At 38.6% G+C, this 13,347-nt stretch overlaps 2 protein-coding genes across 10 annotated transcripts in view; one reads left to right on the top strand and one right to left on the bottom strand.

The window, feature by feature from the left end:
- Positions 1 to 13,347, top strand: part of LOC103029930 (E3 ubiquitin-protein ligase TRIM39-like) — a 54,774-nt gene that overhangs the window by 4,838 nt on the left and 36,589 nt on the right. Inside the window, exon 1 of one of the 9 annotated variants that reach the window (XM_049482081.1) lies at positions 1,342 to 1,737. The exons of 6 other annotated variants lie outside the window; for them this stretch is intronic. The gene's annotated coding sequence lies outside the window, so the exon portion shown is untranslated. Of the gene's footprint in view, positions 1 to 1,341; positions 1,738 to 13,347 lie in introns of those variants that run through there. 2 more of the 9 variants (XM_049482083.1, XM_049482078.1) reach the window with 2 other exon arrangements.
- On the bottom strand, positions 7,177 to 11,567 carry LOC125803806 (uncharacterized). The gene is made up of 13 exons (XM_049482089.1): positions 11,340 to 11,567; positions 11,225 to 11,266; positions 11,051 to 11,143; positions 10,752 to 10,835; positions 10,522 to 10,610; positions 10,229 to 10,331; positions 10,038 to 10,154; positions 9,834 to 9,910; positions 9,605 to 9,757; positions 9,450 to 9,510; positions 9,241 to 9,369; positions 7,895 to 7,987; positions 7,177 to 7,265 (listed from the first exon to the last, which is right to left on the bottom strand). The coding sequence occupies exons 5-13, from the start codon at positions 10,533 to 10,535 to the stop codon at positions 7,179 to 7,181; spliced, it is 834 nt and encodes a 277-aa protein (XP_049338046.1). The 5' UTR covers positions 10,536 to 10,610; positions 10,752 to 10,835; positions 11,051 to 11,143; positions 11,225 to 11,266; positions 11,340 to 11,567; the 3' UTR covers positions 7,177 to 7,178.

Raw genomic sequence — 13,347 nt, 5'->3', positions numbered from 1 at the left:
CCTAGTCAAACTCCAGATAACAGAACATTGAGTGTTCTCTGCCAACACTTCAGGACTTTTACAGACATTTACACATTTTTCTATTTATATGTTACAGAAAAAAAAATCGGACATAATTTCACAGAAAAAAATTGGACCGGGCAAAATTATTGGCATTTTTTCAATTGTGGGTAAATAGCTTTGTTTCAAGCAACAAATAAAAATGGAAACGTTGATCCAATGTTGTGTGTCTGTGTGTGCCACACAATGCAAGGAGAACAGAAAAAAGACAAGAAAACCGTAGACAAATATTAACCATCTCAAGTCCATTTTTACAGATCTTTAAGTTCTTTTGTCCATGATGTGCAACAATTTAGTTTACAGCTAATGGCACTGTTGCTAATGTTCCTTTATGTGGAGAGAAAATAAAAAAATATGAAAGGCTGCATCGCAGGATAACCACCATCAAGTTTCAAAGAAATTCAAGGGTGCTCAGGGTGCGTCAGTGTCAGTGTGAACTATTGGTGTACATTTTATTTAAACGAAACACTATGGCACGAGACCCAGCAGGACCCAGCTGACACAGAGACATTAAAGAGACAAAATTTACGTTAGTAAGCCAAAAACCTATCACTTTTCATAAGTTGCTTGCATGACAATAAGTGGGGTTTTACTTTGAAAGTGAAAGATCATCTTACAGTCACTACGCTGCTGGAGTTTTCCCTGGGTAGAGGCTTTACAAATACTTCAGAAACACTGTCTCTCAGGTAAGCAAAGATCACATAGAGAGATATTTGATAATGTGTGATTTTTAATACATTAAAATATACTGCATCAGACATAATGAACCATCAAAAAGAGAAATTACAGATTACAGTTAAGCTAAAATCAAACATATATTATTTATATATTACATATATATGTATATTATATATTACATACTTTTTCCACACTGCACTGTGAATGTTAACATGTTGAGTTCAATAAAACCAAGCAAACATAATGTTTTGTGTGGTATTAGTTTAAGCAGACTGTGTTTGTCTATTGTTGTGATTTAGATGCACACATTTAATGACCAATTTATGTAAAAATCCAAGTAATCCCAAAGGGTTCACATATTTTTACTTGCAACTGTGTATATATATATAATCGAACAAACCCTGTCTTATTATTTAAACACATTTAAAGATTCTGTTTTTACAGTACCAAATAGGTAACATTAGAGTTAAAAACATAAATGACTCTTTATTTTATTTATTATTATTATTATTTTTTACATAAAACACACAATTAAGTCTTCCATTGCTCCTTACCAGTCAGTAGAGGGAACTATTGTTCACTATTGCAGTACAGTACCTGTCAGGTCTTTTGTCGGTCAGCTTCTCATGTCTGTGTTATTCTCAGGTCTGTGTTTCATTCCCAGTGTTTTTCCACTCACCTGTGTTCCTTTGTAGCTCCGCCCCTTCGTCCCAGGTGTTTCCTGTTCCCTGTGTGTGTGCACCTCTATTTAAGGTCCGTGTTCCATTTCCCCGGTGTCGATCCTTGTACGTTTATCGTCTGTCAGTGCTCCATGTTTTCCCGAGTTTCCTCAGTCCTGTTTTCAGTTTAGTCCCAGTGTATTTTGTATTTGTTTTCTGTAATAAATCCCTTTTTGTTTGCATTTGCGTCCGCCTCCGCGTCCTCCCTGCACCCTCACCTGACAGAACCACACTACTGGTGTTTTCCTGAACAGAGGCTTTACCACACCTCCGCTCTCAGGTAACTAATATTAATACAGCATATCAATACAGTATTATTAATCCTACATGTATGTTTGTGATCCTTTTCAACCAGAGACATCAGGTTCTGCACGTACTGAATAATTGTTTTATTATTTAATGGTGTGTATTAGTGCAGAGCAGGAGCTGCTGTAGTATTTGGTTGAGCTGGGCGTTTTAAACAAGTCCAACAGGAAGTTGAAGAAGACAAACAAAGCTAGTGTAATGTATGTAAGAAAGAAAGAGCAATAGCATTTTAATCTCTGATTCTGACTGATACAATAACTATTCCCAGTTAGTATTTGATACGAATAAAATGTAACTTCTGCAGTGATCTACCGTGTCTTAAATCTTTGCTAAATACATTCATACAGCATTAGTCTTAAATTAACTGTCTGAGATGGACACCCATTTTAATAAATGCATTCAGCTACTCTAAGCTGCATCCATTGCTGACATAGATGTGTAAATTCACACATAGACTGTCTAGTCCTTGTAGAGAAGTATTGCCGAAAGAATAGGACTCTCTAGAGCAGATTAATATGATCCTAGGATCAGGAGTAACTAGTTTACTAGCTAACCTAACTCCCTCAGCAGTATTTAGGCTGTGGAGCAGTAGATGACAAGCCAAGGATTACTACCGTTCAGGTTTTAGTGTTTGTAGCTAAAATATATTAGTTTGTTTAATGTTTAATTTACAGTTCCTACTAATATGTGCTGCATTCGAGTGTGGGGAGTTTAAATATACAAGATGCTAAGCTAAGATATTTCAAAACAACAACATTGAACTTGCTTTTGGGTTCTGATATAAATTGCCTTAGTCCTTATCTAAAACAGGTTTAAACAGGTTACAAAGAGATTAGCTAAATGTTATTTCAGAGTTCTTAGGCTACATTCTTTAGAATTCTTAACTAAAAGAGATTAGCTAAAGTTTATTTCAGAGTTCTTAGACTACATTCTTTAGATAATTTCAAGGTAAAAAGAGATTAGTTTATGTTAATTTCAGAGTTCTTGGGCTAAATGCTTTAAAATCCATAATTAAAATAGATTAGCAAATGTGTATTTCAGAGTTAGTAGCTAAATACTTTAGAATTCATTACTAAAATAGATTAGCTCATTTTATTTCAGAGTTCTTAGCTAAATACTTCAGAATTCTTAACTAAAAGAGATTAGCTAAAGTTTTTTTTCAGAGTTCTTAGTTAAATCATTCAGAATTTTGAATTAAATTAGATTAGATTTTTTAATTCAGATTTCCTAAGAATAATTATAAAACAAAGGTTTATGCCTGCTCACACTGTCGCATGAGGCTGGTTAGCACGGTGGCTGTTCTATTGAGCTACCAGTTGAGCCATGCTACATTCGTTCATGTGTCATTTTCCAAAATGTCCCTGTGTTTGTGCAAAGATGCTGTTGGAGCTATTTATGTCTCTATAAAATTTTGGTTTATATTGACATTTTCCACTTGGGGGCGCTGCCAAGGTTTATAGGTGAATGTATGGTAGAGTGGGGATGGGGAGTTGGCGAGGAAGTCAACAGTATTTTGCAGCAGCAGTAGGAGCAAAAACTGTCCCTGTCCTGTTGCTACTGTCACGCGACACTCACCTACTGTCACGCGACACTCACCTACTGTCACGCGACACTCACCTACTGTCACGCGACACTCACCTACTGTCACGCGACACTCACCTACTGTCACGCGACACTCACCTACTGTCACGCGACACTCACCTACTGTCACGCGACACTCACCTACTGTCACGCGACACTCACCTACTGTCACGCGACACTCACCTACTGTCACGCGACACTCACCTACTGTCACGCGACACTCACCTACTGTCACGCGACACTCACCTACTGTCACGCGACACTCACCTACTGTCACGCGACACTCACCTACTGTCACGCGACACTCACCTACTGTCACGCGACACTCACCTACTGTCACGCGACACTCACCTACTGTCACGCGACACTCACCTACTGTCACGCGACACTCACCTACTGTCACGCGACACTCACCTACTGTCACGCGACACTCACCTACTGTCACGCGACACTCACCTACTGTCACGCGACACTCACCTACTGTCACGCGACACTCACCTACTGTCACGCGACACTCACCTACTGTCACGCGACACTCACCTACTGTCACGCGACACTCACCTACTGTCACGCGACACTCACCTACTGTCACGCGACACTCACCTACTGTCACGCGACACTCACCTACTGTCACGCGACACTCACCTACTGTCACGCGACACTCACCTACTGTCACGCGACACTCACCTACTGTCACGCGACACTCACCTACTGTCACGCGACACTCACCTACTGTCACGCGACACTCACCTACTGTCACGCGACACTCACCTACTGTCCCGCGACACTCACCTACTGTCCCGCGACACTCACCTACTGTCCCGCGACACTCACCTACTGTCCCGCGACACTCACCTACTGTCCCGCGACACTCACCTACTGTCCCGCGACACTCACCTACTGTCCCGCGACACTCACCTACTGTCCCGCGACACTCACCTACTGTCCCGCGACACTCACCTACTGTCCCGCGACACTCACCTACTGTCCCGCGACACTCACCTACTGTCCCGCGACACTCACCTACTGTCCCGCGACACTCACCTACTGTCCCGCGACACTCACCTACTGTCACGCGACACTCACCTACTGTCACGCGACACTCACCTACTGTCACGCGACACTCACCTACTGTCACGCGACACTCACCTACTGTCACGCGACACTCACCTACTGTCACGCGACAGTCTTCTACTGGCTCGCGACACTCACCTACTGTCTCGCGACAGTCTCCTACTGTCTCGCGACAGTCTCCTACTGTCTCGCGACAGTCTCCTACTGTCTCGCGACAGTCTCCTACTGTCTCGCGACAGTCTCCTACTGTCTCGCGACAGTCTCCTACTGTCCCGCGACAGTCTCCTACTGTCCCGCGACACTCTCCTACTGTCCCGCGACACTCTCCTACTGTCACGCGACACTCACCTACTGTCACGGGACAGTCTTCTACTGGCTCGCGACACTCACCTACTGTCACGCGACACTTACCTACTGTCCCGCGACCATACCTGTCAAGTCTCCCGTTTTGGCCGGGAAACTACCGTATTTTACTCCTCTTTCCCGCCGTCCTCCCGTATTATTATTTTCCCGAAAATTTCCCGTATTATATTAAAAAAAAAAAAAAAAACTTTACTATTGAGGCGACAGGGCACTGGTCGCTGTGTGTCTCTTAACCAATGGTAGTGCCGGTTCAAGGAGAAAGTCCCGCCTTTCAGGTGAAACAGCCAATCAGGTTCCTGGTTTCGCGGAGCGCAATGTAGGAAAGCCCAGCCCCCCTCGCTGTGAGAGCTAGTCGAAGCAGCTGACGTTAAAGCAAATCTGGATATACAGCGAGGTAACGGAGCTAAACATGTAAACTATGATGACGTTGTTTCTGAAACAGTCGGATCAAACCGACTGTGTGCTTAAGAAAATACAGCTTGTGACTCAGTTAGCTTAACTTTACAATTAGATGTTCAACCTGCCCTGATCAGCCAATAACTATTTCATTTTCAAACTGTGTTTATTAATTTAGGTTTGCAGGCCTACTGTAAGCTATAATGAACGAAACTATATTTATTTTATTAGTTCAGGGCTAGTTTAAGAGTATTGTGGTGTAATGTAATATTTAGAAGGGGCAGAAGAGATGGTTGATCTGGAGAGAGAGAAAATATGAAGAGGGCTGAAATTAACTGACTGACAGGACTGGACTGATCAATAGAAAGAAGTATTAATTAAATTATTAATTGTTTAGGCCCCTTTGGACTAATATTTACTTATGCAATATATCTGGTCCATGTCATTTTTGTAAAAGCTGATTATTTCATGTAAATGTCTAGAAAAGGGTTTAACTTAGGCTGTATTATAAGAATTACATATGTAGGAATGTCCACAACATTTCAGTGTCAACAAAGATAGACCTGTCAGATTCTGATAATCTAATTGTAGTTTGTAAAATATTCCCAGGTGGTTATTTTAGATTTATTGTAAACCTGTCTTAAAATATAAGGGATTCTGAACCTCGTTTGGGTTGGTGGGCGACTCGAAGCAGGTGACGGAAAATTTCCCTTATTTTTAAGTCCAAAACTTGACAGGTATGCCCGCGACAGTCTCCTACTGTCTCGCGACAGTCTCCTACTGTCCCGCGACAGTCTTCTACTGTCTCGCGACACTCTCCTACTGTCACGCGACACTCACCTACTGTCATGCGACACTTACCTACTGTCCTGCGGAGCTTTTTTCAGCTGTCTTGTGAAGCTCTTTAATTGTCCTGCGGAGCTTACCTATTCTGACTGTCTGCATGTACTTATGTGTGTCTGTATATAAGTTTCTGGAACAGTCTAATTAATAAATTATTTTTTTTATGCCATATTCTCGTTTATTATTGTTTTAACTACATTCTATTTAAGTCTAAATTAAACTTGGAGTGTTCCTGTGTTTCTCTTTTTAGAGAAATTTTCTTAAAAATAATCAATAAAATCTATGTGTTTGCGTTACACTTAAATTCATAAATCAAGTGAACAGCCTTGATTTAAATTATTACATGTAGACAAAAGCATCATGGAAAAACGTATGTGCTTGTTTTGGGGTCTGAATTAGTTAAATCATTTAAAATATAATTTCACTTGATGATATTTTGCAGTGTAAGTATGAAACGATCTCAGTGACATCGTTTAATTTGTGGTCTTTTGGTAGAGCTTATTCTATTGCTTTCTCAATCCTGGTCTTTAAAGGCCACGGCCCTGCACATTTTATTATTTGTAATACTTTGACAGCCCCACATTAACACGATAATTGAGCTGATTAGCTGTCTGGTGTATTGGAAGCAGGGACAACTCCAAATAGTGCAGGACAGTGGGCCTCCTGCACTATATATATATATATATATATATTTGCTTTCCTTACTCTTTTTCACCTGACCCAGTGCTTCAGAAGTTTGTTAATTAGTTAATGAATTGAGTAAAGTGTGCTAGGTTCATATAGTTTGGTCCACAATTGGGATTGGGAAATTATTTAATGCAACATTCTTTAATCAAGCATAAGAATAAACAGGAAGGCAATTACAAATAAATTAGACTGTAGCAAATATTTTCTGGAAAATGTATATAAAGGTAAACACAAATCAAACTTTTTTTGTCTATAACAACGTTGGCTGGTCACCTGAGCAACTACTGTACTGCTAACGGCACTGATACAACAGCTACTGTGGTCTTCTTTTTAGCATGCGCTGTAAATGAAACAAACAATAAACTAAAATATTTTAATCCATTGATTATTAATAAAAAATGAAAAAAAAAAAGTACAAAAAACACAAAAACAAAGTACATTATCAACTCAACACAACCCCCTTACCAATAATCAGTCCAGTATTGGTCCTGAGGCAAGAAACATCTCAGCCATATACCTTGAGACCTGGTCATTTTTTTGAAGGATGTTTATAATGATCTAAAAAAATAATAATGAAACTGTTACTCAAAAATAACATGATTTCACATACAGTTGTATTTTAATGCCCGGGCACCCTTGACTAATTCAATGTTTAAATTTACTTTTTACATGTCTAAAGACATGCTGCTACTGTCTACTTAAAAATGATGGCATGTGCAAAGTCAGAGGCACTTTTTATGTACATGTTATATAGAGTCATGTAAAACCAAAAAAAGGAATTGAGATTTCTGAAATGGCCAACTCAAAACCAAATCAGATCTTTATTCTATTGGGATGCTGTTGAGTGATCTAAAACAGACTGTGCTCAGACATCACACAGCTGAAATAATTGCACATGAAGTGGAAAAAATGTTCTCCCAGACAATATCAGAGACTGATAGACTGCATAAACTCCATCTAATTGAGAATATTTCAAAGAGGAAGTATCAGCTTTTATGGTATACATTGTCCTAAACTTTCCTAGAAACTGGCATGAAATATGTTTTATGCAATGTGTGCAATCACATCACTTTTATCAATAGATATTGTTTGAAATATCTGTATTATTATTGTAAGTCGCTTTGAACAAAAGCGTCTGCCAAATGTAATGTAATAAAACAATACGTATAACTGGGATATTTCCTTACCTCTGGCATCATAACATCAAACATTAAATTCAGGTCCTGAATCTCACTTCCCAAGTTCAGAGCAGCTTTGATTTTTGCCGTCATTTTGATTGTCTATTAGTAAGCAAGGAAGAAAAACTGATTATAGAACAAATTATTTTCATATTTACTTCCACATATAAATGCTTGACACAGACAATGAACTAAAGTAATTCAATTCAATACAATTGTAAAGTGGAAAGAAAATGATGCATAATTCAAAACATTTTTTACAAATAAACAACTGAAAAGTGTTCAGGCCACCCTTAGTCAATACTTTGTGGTACCACCTTTTTATGCAATTACAGCTGCAAGTCTTTTGGGGTTTGTCTAAACCAGCTTTGTACATCTAGTGCCTGAAATCTTTGACCATTCTTCTTTGCAAAACAGCTCAAGCTCAGTCAGATTTGATGTAGAGTGTTTGGGAACAGCAGTTTTCAGATCTTGCCACAAGTTCTCGATTAGGTGTAGGTCTGGACTTTGACTGGACCATTCGAACACATGTAGCCCTGGTCTCATCTGACCAAAGCACCTTGTTCCACATGTTAGCTGTGTCCCCAACATGGCTTCTAGAAAACTGCAAATAGGACTTTTTATGGTTTTCTTTTAATAATGTTTTTTTTCTTGCCACTCTTCCAAAAAGACCACATTTGTCGGGTGCACAACTAATAGTTGTCCAGTGGACAGATTCCCCCACCCAAGCTGTGGATCTCTGCATTTTGTCCAGCTACATCTCTGATCAGTGCTTTCCTTGTTCGGCCTGTAAGTTTAGGTGGACGGCCTTGTCTTGATAGGTTTACAGTTCTGTCATACTGTTCCTCTCTCTGGATATTGGATTGAACATTGCTCTGTGAGGTGTTCTAGGCTTGGGAAATCTTTTTTATAGCCTTTAAACTCTTTAAACTTCTCCACATCCTTATTCCTGACCTGTCTGGTGTGCTCTTTGGACTTCATGATGCTTTTTACTCCCCAATATTCTCCTAACCAACCTCTGAGGCCCTTACGGAGCATCTGTATTTGTACTGAGATTAGATTACACACAGGTGGACTCTTCTTAGTCATTAGCAGTCATCAGGCAACTTCTGAATGCAGTTGGTTGCACTTCTGAACACTTTTGCACATCACACTTTTCAGTTTTTTATTTGTAAAAAAAATTGCATAGTTTTCTTTCCACTTCACAATTGTTTACCACTTTGTGACATTAAATTCCAATTAAATGTATTTATGTTTGTGGCTGTAATGTAACAAAATATGGAAAAGTTAATAAAGTATAAATACTTTTGATAGCCACTGTACATATACACATGCTCTACCTCGAATGTACTTACATTCTCATCACTGAAATGGCAGAACTTCGGCTTTAACCGCTGCTTCAATCTCAGCGATGTAGCAGGATGCTTCCAGAGATACATTCGACTTGACTTCTGTTCATCAGCATGGAGGGCTTCGTAGATTTTCTAAGAGCAGATTATATATAGAGACAATTACACATGCAAACTTTGCCAGTATAGTGTATTTTTATGTGGCCCACACTTGCCTTTATTTCGTTGTTATCAATGAGACCGTCAATTCCCTCTTGATGCAGAATGTGCAAAGTTCTACCAAGATTGAGAAATTGTAAATCAGTAATCCAACAGAGTCTAAAATGAATATTGTGTACAGAGACACATAAACCTAAAAATTAAGAAATACCTGTCAACATTCAATGGCAATTTTCTTCGGCAACCACATGTGAAATGGCCTCTGGTGGCCTTGTCACTAACACCAGCACAGTCTGTGTGCAGCCATCCTTTGCAGGATTCACATTGTACCCAATGAAGGTTTTTAACCTCAGGATACAATGACCTATATATGGAGAAGACAGGTAATATCTAAAATCTACAATTTCCATATAAGGGTATATGCTTAATGAAATACTAACCCTCTTGTCCCCAGCTTTTGGAAGACACAGACATTTATATCAGCTGCCATACACTCTTGACGACTTTTCAGAACTTCCTACGAACACATGTTCACATGATATACCTTGATTAATTTTATTTACAGTGTTTACAACAGGGTTACTCTCTTCTGCATTGTGGCTCTTATTTTGATATGTGTCTGTTCCAGTAAATTATTAACTTACCTCCACCATAACATCACAAATTATGGAAGTTGCATGATAACGCCGGAGAAATTGTAGTTGAGGTCCACTTAAAGTGTCTTGGCCAAGTTTTATCCCACGGACTTCCATTTCAGCCATCTGTGGAAATGATTGAATGAAAATGAGTGACAAATTGGAGAACCAGGTTGAAAAAAATGTTGCTCATTACTTACTGTGCACACAAAAACACCACAATTTTGTGAGTCCTTTTGATGCCACTGCTGTGGGTATTGAACATCCCATGCTGCTAGGTCCCATGTCTCCTGAAAGGCCTGTCTACATATGAAAAGAATCAGTGGAATTTTACAGATCATAAAATGTAAAACAAAATTAAAAATTGCAGAACATCCATTTGGAGAATAGTAACAATAAATTCATTTTTCCATTAATTAAAATAATAAAAAACAATCAACTGTGTCTGTAACTAATTTTGCAACAAAGCTGCAATTTCTTAAGGTTTAAATACCTTAGTATGTCCATCTCCCAGTCATTGGGTGAAGGATACAGTTGGAGAGAGTCATAAACTCTGATTTGTTTCAGGACTCCATCAATCACCTGAAATTTTGATTAAAACAGTAACACAATTAATACAACACAACAGCAGCATAAGAATACTAAGAAAATGACTAGCTATTTTGCCATTATTAACATAGTCTTGAAGTTGCTATTGCCTTGCTATATGGTAAGAACTTTTACCCAAAGAATGAAATGGTTTCCACTTTCAGGTGTTTTACCACCAACAATCCTGGGAAACAAAATGACTGTGTCTGGGTGCAGGTCCTGTGAATAAAATTTGAATTGCATATGTAAATGCACCTCTTTAAGCATTATGCTGTAAAACTTTATTTATGAATGCTTTACGTGCTACACAGCCTTGACTGACTTACTAAAGGTTCATAATCACTGAATTATCAATTCCCACAATGGAAAGCACTGCTTGCTCCTGTTAAAATGAAAAAGGAAATAAAAAATTACATGTAATAAAGGCATAATACCTGAAGAATCTTCTTGTTGCGAGAGGTAATTGATCCTGTGGTTTTAATGTCACGCCACCAGCAAACAAACTCAAATGTAGGGAGGACCTTGAACTAAAAACAGAGTAATGGGTAAAACAGTAATGTAAAACAATGTTTGAAAATGTAAAAAGAGTAAATATTATTTACACCTACCTTCTGTCCATCTACTAACTGAGAAATCCTGCAGTTCACAATCTGAGAAAATATAATGACATTGTATTACAGGTATTTTCCAACAACAATTAGGTTCCCCACTAAATGTACTTACATCATCAGTTAGCCATGGTAAAGCTGGCAGATCTTCCTTTTTTTGGTGTTCCAAATATTCAAGAGGTAGAAGAGTCTGAAGATCCGGTAATTTTGCGTGACAAAGCTCAAATTCTAACAGTGTCTGTTTTGTGTTTTTCACTCCCTTGTGTAACCTAAGAAGCTTCTCCTTTTAAAGAATACACATAATTAATGTTATAAAGTCATACAACAAAGTTTCATTGATCATTTACATAATTCTATTCCAAGTTCAGACTCTATTTCATGAAAAAAAAAATTGCACTTTCACTATTTCTATTTACTTGTTGAGACACACACAAACACACGAAGAACAAACCTAATTTTCAGCCACAATTGGGAAGAGAGTCACAGAGAACTGCTGGCCTGCCTGTGTTTTTGCACTGTGCTCATTGCCATCTTTTGCTTTTGCTAACTTGTCAGGGAATGGGTGGTCAGAATCACTCCCAGCATCATCAGACACTTCTGCTTGTATTTCTTCAGGCTTTTCTGAATTTGTAGGAAAATAATAAAATATATATTTAATTGTAATTCTGTACTGCATCAATTTAGCAGTTGCAAAGAAATTACAGACTTACCGTCACCAAACAGACATATTCTGCCATTTATTCCGATCGATGCTTTTCCCTTAGCTAACCGGCACATTTTCTCGAAAAAACTGTTGTTCACCCTCTGATTATGCAGATGAAACACCAGGCGCAGCATAAACATGTAGTGCATGTCTTTCAGCTGGCAGAGGAAATATCTTGAATTGGCAAGTTCTCTGTTTAGCTGCTCTGCCACAGAAGAATTGAGGATGCCTGTCATCTCAGGGAGAAGATCTAAACTTCTCAGTTTTTCCTCTGGTCTCTTCTGGTTTCCTTGGTGGAACCTGTCATACAGTGAAAATCTATGGGAAGTTCCTGTAACAGGATGTGGATACTTAAATCCAACATTCTCTGGTGCACTTTGAACTGGTCCACCAAGTTTCTGTATTTGCCTAATCCATGGAAAAGACAGATGGAGCTGCTTCTGCTCAGCCATCCTAATATTTTCCAAAGTGGCATCACACAGTCTGCCATCAGAGGGCTGAAAGAACTGTTGCTTTGTTCTGTTGTTTGTGTGCCGTGCCACACGCCCAGCAACATCGGAAATGTAAATAGTTGGGGGTATTTTCAGGCTCAGCAAAGCATCTGCATGATCTCGTGCTGACTCCTGCCACCACAATGGAGAGCAGTAGTACACGACTGAATGCATACAGCCGGCATGCAAGACTCCACCTAATGGAGATAAAGTATGAAACTAACTTATGAAAAGTTACTTAATGAAGTGTAGAATTTTATAAGTAATGAACAAACTGACAGTATTTTGTAAATATAAATACATTCTGAATTGGATGCCTACAGCACATTTAAATTTAATTTGTGACAAAGGAAAAATATATTTTTATAACGCAACAATGGGAAAAGTTTACTGCAAGGTGATGTTAAAAAAGTGGTATAAATGCCCCTTACAAACTATTGCTGCAATTAGGCGAAAGCATCAAGCTCTAAATTAGTTTCTCTTCACAAAATACAATTAAATTGGTCAGTAGAAAATAATTTATTTGTACTTTACCGTTATTAAAGATATATAAATTTCAATTTAGAAAAACTCATATAATATTATTACTGAGTAATATGATTTTTTTTTTTTGTATTTTCCACACTCATATCCTCACCGCCTGTCTTTTGGAGCTTCGTAAACATTTTGGGATAAATATCCTTATAAAGGAGCAACTCCTCCAGTCTGTTTAGGATGTCAGATTGTGATCCCTCTGCTGACACTCCCAATTCAGTACAGGCTGCAACCAGTTCAGCCTTTTGTGGCTATTAAAAACAAAGATAAATAATTACATAAATACAGTACATACATTTTGATCTTAGAATTGCCAGTTATATGAAATACCTTTTTTGAATCCAGCACTCTGAAAAGGACATCCTCTAGCGGCAAAGATGGTGTAATCTTTCCTG

The sequence above is a fragment of the Astyanax mexicanus genome, chromosome 8 (assembly GCF_023375975.1).
Source record: "Astyanax mexicanus isolate ESR-SI-001 chromosome 8, AstMex3_surface, whole genome shotgun sequence".
Classification (NCBI taxonomy): Eukaryota; Metazoa; Chordata; class Actinopteri; order Characiformes; family Acestrorhamphidae; genus Astyanax; species Astyanax mexicanus.
The sequence above is the reverse complement of the archived record's forward strand: the minus strand, read 5'-3'. Positions and strand labels throughout refer to the sequence as shown.